We start from the raw sequence: 11,267 nt of genomic DNA, 5'->3' as shown, positions 1-11,267 counted from the left end.
AAGTGGAAACCAAGTCTGTATTAAATTGGCATGAAATTTAACTACATCAAATATTTGTGACTGAATTTGGGAGAACAATAAGTAAAAGGATGAAGGATCGGATTTATAGCACTAACCCCACTTTCTGCTGGCATCCTTTTGAAGGGATCTTTTCCAACTGCTTTTGTAGTACCACCTCAGTAAATACACCTTTATAAAAACTACTTCAGGTAGGCTAACTAAAATGGGGGTTCAAGCGGATGGCATTAGAGAATCATAACACTGGCACACTTGAGATAGACATAGAAACCAATAAGGCTATGTACCATCATTCTGGAGCTTGAGACTGAGAGTTGGGATAAAGATGCCCCCAAGCTTATCTGGGCTACATTTATAACAAAAAATAAGTAATCCTCAAAACCAATCACTACATTGAAAAGGTCTGAGATTTTTATTATTTATTTATTATTATAGTTTGAATTACATACAAAAATCATGTCATATTCCACACGTATGGACTGCCATCTCTGCAAAGGCGAGAGGTATTTTTTCATTTCCCCTATTTGAGCCAAACCTGGTCATCATAATTTTGAAACTGTTAGTTTGGAAAATTTTGTTGTTATTCTTTCCATTTACATTGTAGTCATTGAGTATGTTAATATCCTTATTCTGCCTAATTCACATAACTCCATTATCTGTTCTCATCATGTTTCTCATTTCTTTTTTTTTCCTTTTGTCTTAGAATCTATTTAATCTAATCATCAGTTTCAAGACAGAAGAGCACTAAGGGGTTGGTAATAAGGGTTAAGTGACTTGTGCAGGGTCACACAGCCAGGAAGCACTTGAGGCCAGATTTGAAGCCAGGACACTCTGCTTGACTTTTAAATCCCTTTATGCAGTGGCTTACTCTACCCCGTTAGTCTTGGGCTATATTACACGCTACAATCTGATCAAACCAGTCCTTGCTCTATTCCTCACACATGGCGCTCCAAATCCTTTCTCCATACCTTTGCATGGCCAATCCATTGTGGGCTGTTCTCCATCCTCGCTTCTGCTTCTCGGAGCCTCTTACTTCAAGGCAGTGAAGGCGCGTCTTCTGCACAAAGTATTTCCTGATCCCAGCTGAAGCTGTACTTCCTCCCTAATTGCCTTGTACTTATTCTATATGCACTCATGTGTCCCATTTCCATGACAAAAGGTAAGGTCTTTGGCGACAAGGACTATTTTTTTTTGTATTCCCGACATCTAGCAGGTTCTGTGACATGGAAAGGATTTGACAAATGAACGTTTGATGGATTGATGTGAAGAGTTGTCAGATATTCAGGCTATGAACAAACCCGGCATCTTTTCTGCCGTGTGGTCCTTTCCGGGCTCTTCGGCCTCCTCTTGGGACCGAGGTCCTGGTTTCTAGGAAAGCAAGTTCCTCAGAGGCCAGCTGAGGTCCAGGACAGGTTCCACACAATCAAGCATGGGGGTAACTGAGACTCTCTTCCTCTTCCTCTTCTCTCCTTTGATCCTTCATAGTCTAAGATCCTAAAGTAAGGAATGGAGGCACGATAACGCCCTGCTTCTCCATCAATCCCTGTCCTAGAGCTGCTAGAAATGAAAACTGGTGAAGTAGATGACTCTGTTACAAAAATGAATAATATGGAAATAGGATTTGAGTGATAATGCACGTATAACCCAGGGAAATAGCTTGTCAACTCCAGGAGGGGGGAGGGAAGAGGGGAGGGAGACAACAAGAGTCATGTAACCATGGGAAAAAACTTAAAACTTAAAGAAAAAAAATTAAAAGAGAAAACATTTGGTGAAACATTATTGGTGGCCTATGTCAGACCCGGGGTTTCTTAATCTAAGAAGGAAAGTCATCTTTGGAGTAGCAGCTCTCATAAGCTCATTTGACATTGGCTTAAAGATCTGCATTCTCATTGTCAGCTTGCTTGAAGCTTTATTTAGTGAGAAAGAATCTCCTTTAATAAATTTCATTGGGATACGTGAGTTTAGTTTTTTTTTCTGTTTTAGTGAGTACTCTTTTTTCCTTTCCTGCCAAGGACATGATTTAACACACACACACAAAAGCCCATTTATTTGGAGAGCATCTGCTGTCACAGGTGGGAATAAGAATGAGTAGAAATGGATAAAATTCCCTTTCAATTTTTAGGGAAAAAAAATCCCAAGACCCCTAAAATGGCCCTATCACTCCTGTCTATTACAGAAAATCCCTCCACAGGTGGACCTGCCAAGGCAGCTTTGTTGAGGTTCCTTTCAGCACGATCACAGAGCATGAGCCAGGGATATACTTGCCTACGGTGTTTGCCAACTTCATAAAGAATGTTCTGTATCGAATCCTTATGTGAGACAAATCGGTAATGGAGGGTGAGGTTGATTAGAGGCTGATGTTTGTTGTAAATGACATTCTCCTTATTGCATCCAGCCTCAGGACACCACAGCACCTGCTAAATGAGATTCACAGATATCCAAAAGAGATTAACCTAGCAATCCACCAGGAAAAACCAAGTGGATGAAGCCTGAATATTTGCATGGATTATGTCACATAGACAGGGGTGGCTGATTGAGTTAGTCCATTGATACACATCTTTTTTTTAAACCATTTCCTTCTGTCTTAGAATCCATACTGTGTTGGTTCCAAGGCAGAAGAGTGGTAAAGGTTAGGCAAGGGGGTTAAGGGATTTGCCCAGGGTCAGTGTCTAAGGCCAGATTTGAAGCCAGACGCTCCCATCTCCCAGCCTGGCTCTCCATCCCCTGAGCCATCTAGCTGCTCCCTATCAATAAATATGCTTCTTGAACAAGTCCTGTGGATGGACAGTGAAATGGGCCAAGAATTGATCAGGCTGACCAGGTTGCATTTAGAAGTTGTGCAAGGCTTAACGATGACAAGCTGCTGCCTTACACATTCATCAAGCTAACATCAGTATTTTCCCAAACACCATAAGGGTGATCCTGGGTCACTGTGAGTGAATCAACAGTGTGGCCATAAATTGGAGGGAGGAGATGGCGGGTCTAAGCCACAAAGTGCGGTCATGGAGGAGGCGCTCGCTCCGAGGCTACGCAGACTTCTCCAAGGACAGAATTATTATCTATTGATGTGAAATCACTGGCACAAATACACCGAGCCCTTTTCAAGTGAGTCCTTTTGTACACAATAAGTCCAAAAGACAGAAATAGAGCCAATGTGGGGAGGGCTACAGGAATTGTGCTGTAAATCTCTGTTTTAGCTACTCTCTGGCTTCTTGGTCTTGTTTCTCAGCTATAAAATGGGGAGTGGATTAAATGACCTCTAAGGTTTTTTCCAGCATTAAATCTATGATCCTATGGTTTAAAATCATTATTCATATTTTAGAGCAATTTGTTAGGATTAATGGTGAAGGATAAGGTATACACCTGCCAATGAGGGTAATGAGAAATGCTAGCCCATATTACCCATCTCCTGAAATACCAGCTGTGTAACAACTTCCTATATGTTACCCCAGGGGAAGTATTGTGAAAGGGTTTGATACAGATCCCAAAGGCAGCCTTGAAAGAACCAGGGGGTGCACAGACTTTAAAGAAGCCTCAATCTAACAGGTAATCAGGGGGACCCCAACTTTGGAAGCAGTTACTTCAGAAACTGTGTGATCCTACTCTATGCCATTTCCCCCTGACATTTTAGTTTTTGAGACAGACCACATGGTTTAAGAAACATCAAAACCTCAAAAAGCATTTTATATTCTATTCCAGACCCCGACACACATTTACCTGACAGCAAATAATTTGTATTTCTTTAGGTGAAACCATTGTTGATGTGTTTATTTACATGTGCTTATTTATTTACATTTGCCACTCATGTAAAGGTACTATGACAAGCAGTGTGGGAAAGATAAGGAGAGCAGAGTAACAATATTTCTTGGACCTCAAATTTTTAAATAATGAAAAATTTTTATAAAATGCCTTCTAATTTACATACAGACTATTTACATCATGTCTTTTTGTGGAAAAGGTTTGGTTTTAGATTTCTCTTTTTGACTTTTTTCTTCTGCCTTTTTCTCCAAATAACTTTTAAGAAAGAGGTTCAGATCTGGCTCACACTGACTTGAATGTTGTAATCCATTCTTTCTTCCTGAAAAAATAAAAAAGCACAGGACATTGGTCTTTACTTCATAGAAGACAGAACTACCTATGTTGGTGAAACCAACTTCAGTGTTTAGGAGAAAATGAAGGTAAGTTATAATTATGTCTGAATCATGTTAAAAACATACTACTGCAGTTTTTTCCAGGAAAGAAAAATCTTCCTGAAAACAAGTTTTAATTAGATATTGGCATTTTCATATTCTCACTTTACCTTCACAGTGCTGGATCACCCGACCCCATAGCCTGTTCTTCTTCAAACAGTCCAAATTCCCCACAATCAACAAGTGTCTTTTCCCTCTGGTCAGGGCAACGTTCATTCTCTTTTCTGAGTCAATGAATCCAACTTGTCGTGTCCTCACACAGGACAGGATGATGATCTCCTTCTCTGCACCCTGAAAGGCATCGACAGTGGACACCTGGACAACTTTGAGGCTGGGGTGGTCACAATGCACAGTGCTGAAGAGAGTGCAAAGCTACAGAAGAGAGAAGACCAATTATACATTAAAAGGGCCTGTTTTGTGGACAACTCTTTGATGTCTTTGGTTGGGATCTGGAAGAACTCTGCTCACATTTGGCCTATGTACTGCTTGTGTACAGGCCACAAAACCCTATGGCCACTGGGTGCAAGTATTCAAGCACAAATTTTTGTTTTACCTAGCCAGTGATGGACAATTTCTAATTCTTTGCAGCCTAATTTATCTGGCTAGATTGCATTTAAATTATTACCTGGGCCAACAATACTAATTCCAAAACAAAATTAGAACTAATCATTCATTCATTGATAATATAATTTTTCTGGATGTACAAATTTTTGGTGGATGGACACACTATAAATAAAAACATATTTTTAAAAAGTATTTCAACATGTATACATTAATATGTACTGTTTATCTTTGATTTGATGTTGAGATGTAATAATGAAAGCCCATTTTTGAAAACAAATTCAATACCATCTGTTTCAAAACACAAAGCATGCACCATACTCTCTCCCCTCTAATTTGTTTATTTGCATTCTTTTTGTAACAGCTGTAAAATGAATTTAATTAAACCTTGTTAGACTTATATTTAATTAAAGAGACAAAAAGCCAGACCATGCAGACCAAAACCAGAACATTTTAGTTATGATCCTATAAGTAACATTGGACTTTAAAAAATGAAGAAAGAAAATTGGTCTAAAATATAAATTCCAAATAGCAAGATTTTATAGTCACATGTGGCTACAAGTGTAACACAAACCTTGTACATCTGTGATTTGTATAATGTTATCACCCCAATCATGGATCCTTCTATTCCGCTTGCAATCAGTGATTGAATAAGCTTGAGCGTAAAAGCAGCTTCTGCCACATTATGGAAGCTGTTATCCCTTTCAATCTGGAATGGGAAAAAGGTCTTAAATTACTCTCCATGAAAGGCCAACAAACTTTATAAGCACAATTTTGTGGGGATAAATGAAGCTTTAAAACCTAGTCTCTGGTATAAATTAAAATGACTATTTACCTGTTCAATTCCTTTGACGTTATAGAAACACAGAGTTGGTAACCATTCCAGTAATGGGCTCCTTTCTGTTTCTGAAATGCCATTTATTAAATTTCCCTCATAGAAGAGATCATTTGCTATAGCACTAATAGCAGGGTGACAACGGTATTGAGTCCTCAGCAGAATTGCTTTGTGACCCTACGGAGTTGAAGTATGGAAAAACAAGATAGTTAAAAAAAATCAAAATACTTCCTTTTTCCAGTTAAAGGGAACAATAATGTTTGAGAGAATTTTAAGGTTTTCAGGTGTGCTAGCTAAATAATGTCAATGACTAAATAATTAAAATCAAAGATGTTAACTGAAAATATTTCTATAATACACAGATGTGCTGCCAAACTACAGAAATCAAATGTTTGTTTTGGACGAATTATCCAGTAAATGCTGTCTGAGGTTATTTTCATATGTGGACGGAAGTTAGCCTAGGTCAAAATTTGAATAGAGATCTTTAGGAAAAAAATTACGAAGAACAGAGCATGCTGTTGGTTATTTAGTCAATAATTTTCTTTTTCAGTTTAAGGAAGGGTAGTTTTTCCATAATGATACTGCTGGAGGTCAATTATTTTGACAGATCAAAAAATCAAGATTCATTCCAATTGTTTTAGACTTAAAAACACCATTATTTTTAGAAATATAGTTGGATTCTTTTTGCCTTACATACTCTTAAAGATCTATTTGAAAATAGTTCTGAAATAAAACTAAAGCATTTTGAAGAGCTTTAAAAATATTCTGTTTTAACAAGTATAGGGAAAAACATTAACTGCTCATGGGTAGGACGAGCTAACATAATAAAAATTATAATCCTACCCAAACTTATTTACTTATTTATACCCATTGAACTACCCAAAAACTTTTTTACTGAATTAGAAAACATCATAACAAAGTTCATTTGGAAGAACAAAAAATCAAGGATATCCAAGGAAATCATGAAAAAAAAATGCAAAGGAAGGTGGCCTTGCAGTCCCAGATCTCAAACTATACTATAAAGCAGTTGTCATCAAAACAATATGGTACTGGCTAAGAGACAGAAAGGAGGATCAGTGGAATAGACTTGGGGTAAGTGACCTCAGCAAGACAGTCTATGACAAGCCCAAAGATCCCAGTTTTGGGGACAAAAATTCATTATTTGATAAAAACTGCTGGGAAAATTGGAAGACAGTGTGGGAGAGATTAGGTTTGGATCAACCTCTCACACCCTACACCAAGATAAATTCAGAATGGGTGAATGACTTGAAGGAAACTATAAGTAAATTATGTGAACACAGAATAGTATACATGTCAGACCTTTGGGAAGGGAAAGATTTTAAAACCAAGCAAGACTTAGAAAGAGTCACAAAAATAAAATATATAATTTTTATTACATCAAATTAAAAAATTTTTGTACAAACAAAACCAATGCAGCCAAAATTAGAAGGGAAGCAACAAATTGGGAAATAATCTTCATAACAAAAACCTCTGACAAAGGTCTAATTATTCAGATTTACAAAGAGCTAAATCAATTGTACAAAATATCAAGCCATTCTCCAATTGACAAATGGGCAAGGGACATGAATAGGCAATTTTCAGTTAAAGAAATCAAAACCATTAAAAAGCACATGAAAAAGTATTCTAAATCTCTTATAATCAGAGAGATGCAAATCAAAACAACTGAGGTATCACTTCACACCTAGCAGATTGGCTAACATGACAGCAAAGGAAAGTAATGAATGCTGGAGGGGATGTGGCAAAGTAGGGACATTAATTCATTGCTGGTGGAGTTGTGAATTGATCCAACCATTCTGGAGGGCAATTTGGAACTATACCCAAAGGGTGATAAAAGACTGTCTTCCCTTTGATTCAGCCATAGCACTGCTGGGTTTGTACCCCAAAGAGATAATAAGGAAAAAGACATGTACTCTGCTGTGCTTTTTGTGGTGGCAAAAAATTGGAAAATAAGGGAATGCCCTTCAATTGAGGAATGGCTAAACAAATTGTGGTATATGTTGGGGATGGAATACTATTGTGCTCAAAGGAATAATAAAGTGGAGGAATTCCATGGAGACTGGAACAATCTCCAGGAATTGATGCAGAGTGAAAGGAGCAGAATCAGGAGAACATTGTACACAGAGACTGATACACTGTGTTACAATCGAATATAATGGACTTCACCATTAGTGGCAATGCAGTGTTTCTGAACAACCCAGTGTAAACCTTAAAATTTCCCAGACCCTACTTTATAAGATTGGATTAAGACCATTCCCCATTTGGGCAGTGAACTCTACTTAAAGCAGGAATGTGAGAATTCTACTTTACCTACTTGGGTCTGCCCTAGGGGAAGATAAAGTTGTAAACTCTTTTCTGAACAATGAAAAGTACTTAAACCCATACTATTCTTAAGCTAAGTACCTATAAAGGCGAAGCAACTTGTGAATTTACAAGGAACAAAGAACTGGAAAACTTACTCAGAGCTTTCCTGGTGTGAATTACTCAAAAATCCACACCTTCTTAGGTGTGGACTAAGAATGGGCAGTCCTTTAGAAACATCTACAGTGATTGGTAGATGTAAGGACTTAGGGGAGGTGACAGAGGAGATTTTGCCCTTAAAAATAAGAGCTCAGAGAAGAGCAAGAAGAAGGGGTTCTCGATTTCTGATTCTCATTCTGAAGGAGAGCTCCTTGAGGAGCTCCTCTGAGGGGCTCTGTCCCTCTGGGGTAGGAGCTCTGGAGGTTCTTGAGAGAGGCCCTTTGAAACAATCTCTGCGCTGGAAGACTCTTTGAGGAAGGATGCTGGCCTGGTGTTACTAGAATCCTTGTTTAGTCAGACCTTGTGGTGAGTGTTAAAAAACTGACAGATTTCTCTTTTAAGACTCAGGTCTAGGCCATATTGGCTTGAGGCCCTTCATACTTATTCCTTTCTTACTCTCTCTCTCTCTTTCTTTGATTACTCATTGTATTGTTAATTAAAATCTCTATAAAACCCAATTGACTTGGGTATTTGAATAATTGGGAATATTTCCCTGGCGACCACCTTATATTTGATTTTTAAAACCCAAGACACTGTAGTGAAACATATTTCTGCGGTCAAATTTACTCACCCTCTCTTATATCTATCACAATTTATATCTTCCACTATTTTAATCACTACAGTTTAAGACCTCAACCATTTTAAATCTCACACTAGAGGGATCTATGAGAAAAACCACTATCCATATTCAGAAGAAAAACTGTGGGAGTAGAAACACAGAAGAAAAATAACTGCTTGAATACATGGGTCAAGGGGATATGGTTGTGGATATAGATCCTAAATGAACATTCTAGTGCAAACACCAACAACATGGAAATGGGTTCTGATCAAGGACACATGTAATACCCAGTGGAATTGCGCGTGGGCTATGGGAGGGATGGGGGAGGGGAGGGAGGAATAGAATATTATTTTTTAACCAAGGAATAATGTTTGAAATTGACCAAATAAAATTAAAAAAAAATTTTTTTAAAACAACAAGTATAGGGCTAATGAACATCTAAGTAAGCATAACCTACTGGGGGGAAGAAAAGGCAATAGTTTCTAAAAGAGAAAAGTCATCCCTATATTTCTTTGAGGGATACATGGGAATCAGAAGATACTGCTTAGTGTGTCAAAAAGCCTTTGACAAAAGTTCCATCTTAAAGGCTGCTGAAAACCAAACCTACTGTGAGATTTTATGTTAACTCATTCTATTCCATTCCACAAAGTCATAAATAAATGGCTTAAAGATTAGAAATAAGGGATAGGATTAAATGTATACTTCTTGGGGTAGAGAAATGTTAATACTGGGGTCCTTTAAGGACTGATCGCAGGATTGTTTTTGTTTGATAATTTATAACTATTCAGGAAGTTACACAATGAAGTATTTACATTTCCAGTGATATGATGCTTTTTAAGGAATTCAAATATCAATGCATATAAACTAAGATTTCAAAAGACTATTAAGCAATGTAAAAAGTAAAATGAAATCTTAATAATAAAAATATTATATTATATGAGGTTTATTAAATGATCATTAAAAAGGAATAAAGAGGATACAAAATAAAAACCACATGCCCATGGCTGGTTAATCATTTTCAAAATCCCCACCTTACCACCATAACCAGTGATGGCTGCATCATGCCAAAAAGAGGAGGAGCAGTACTGACCTCTGGATATTTATTCCCTGTCTACAGGAAGTATGTAATGACAGGAAGTCAGAGGGCTCTCAGGATATGTAGTTCTTTTTTAGGGTAACAGATTTTCAATTATACAGCAGATAAGTTTTAAAATTAAAAGCAAGTTGTCTATGCCTAGACCTCCACTTTAATAGCTGATCTCTATCTGTTAAAAATCTCCCCATTCTTCAAGTGCCTTCTTAAATATGATCTCTTCCATGAAAACTTTCCTGATTTCTCAAGCTGAAAAGCATCTCTTCTCTGTACTTTCCTTGTAAATCTCTTACTAGTTTCCTTTTTGTAGTAATAACTATTTATATCTATGTCTTATTTCTTCTACTGGATAGCTAAGTTCCTTGAGGACAGGAACCATGTTTTATTTATCTTTGTATCTCACTCAAACCTAAGAAAATAAGCAATTAATAAATGATGACTGGATAGTGTTGACTAACAGGGATGGGGCAACAAAAAGTAATCAAAAGGTTAGAGAAGATTTCTATACAAAACTGAAAAATTAGGATTCAACTCTAGAAAGATAAAGACTAAGAAGGGATATAGTTCAAGTATATAAAATCAAGGAGGACATGGGAAGAGAGTCACCAATTAGAGAATAATACCTGAAGTTCAGAAGTAATTTGGGGGCACATAAAAGGACTATTTTATACAGTCAACAAACTTATGTAATTCATTATCACAAGAAGTGATACAAGATGGAAATAAAGAGGCTGAAGAAAGGTTTAGATAAATTCATGGATAATTTATGCAATAGAGGTTGTAGACATGGAAGGTACAATTCTCTTCCATAGAGCAATGCTTGGCACACCACTATAGGTATCCCAAAGTTTGCCTGGATGGTCTCCTCTTTTGACCCATCATTCTTTTAATATTCTGCTATTATGATGACTACTACACGACTGGTATGTTTAAAAACTTTAAAAATATGTATATGCATATATATACACATACACATACACCACACCCATACATCCTAATCAATCAATCAATCCTGGAGCACTGAGAACTGGAAGGGACCTTAAAGGTTCTGAAGTCCAACATCCTGATCTCACAGACGAGAAAAAGCAACCCAGAAAGGCAAACTTGCTCAGGGTCAAATAGGAGTAAGTTTGGGAGACAGATTTCAAACTTATCTTCCTGACTCAGAGTTCAGCAGCCCATCCAGCATCCCATGAAGTATTCAGCAAGCATTGTGAAGGGTCTTTAGTAGCAATATGAATTGCTATGTGCTCCTCTGACATTTATCAGGCTCCATTCTGTAACCTGGGCTCCATCCTGTAGTGGTGACTTGTGACGCAGTTTGAGGAGACTTCCTAGCTGGCTGCAGAGCTCTGCCCCAGGCTGGGGTCCTTCCTGACTCTGAATGCTGATGAGGGGCCTCTCCCACCCCATTTCTTGGCCTGACAACATTACTGGCTGAGAGTATTCAGAGGGCTTCTGTTTCTCTTCCCC

At 37.7% G+C, this 11,267-nt stretch overlaps 1 protein-coding gene across 4 annotated transcripts in view; it reads right to left on the bottom strand.

Moving 5' to 3' along the window:
• Nucleotides 1-425: 425 nt before the first annotated feature.
• The window catches only part of ZGRF1 (zinc finger GRF-type containing 1), a 102,915-nt gene continuing 92,073 nt past the window's right edge, over nucleotides 426-11,267 (bottom strand). For 2 of the 4 annotated variants that reach the window (XM_056803059.1, XM_056803060.1), the window contains exons 26-29: nucleotides 5,605-5,781; nucleotides 5,344-5,478; nucleotides 4,319-4,580; nucleotides 426-4,096 (exon numbers count right to left, since the gene is read on the bottom strand). In XM_056803059.1, coding sequence (XP_056659037.1) covers nucleotides 3,951-4,096; nucleotides 4,319-4,580; nucleotides 5,344-5,478; nucleotides 5,605-5,781 — 720 coding nt within the window. In that variant the 3' untranslated portion in view covers nucleotides 426-3,950. The remainder of the gene's footprint in view (nucleotides 4,097-4,318; nucleotides 4,581-5,343; nucleotides 5,479-5,604; nucleotides 5,782-11,267) is intronic. The other 2 variants (XM_056803061.1, XM_056803062.1) reach the window with 2 other exon arrangements.

This window comes from Monodelphis domestica, chromosome 6, assembly GCF_027887165.1.
Source record: "Monodelphis domestica isolate mMonDom1 chromosome 6, mMonDom1.pri, whole genome shotgun sequence".
NCBI lineage: Eukaryota > Metazoa > Chordata > Mammalia > Didelphimorphia > Didelphidae > Monodelphis > Monodelphis domestica.
Note: the sequence above shows the minus strand (reverse complement) of the source record. Positions and strands in the feature narration are given on the sequence as shown.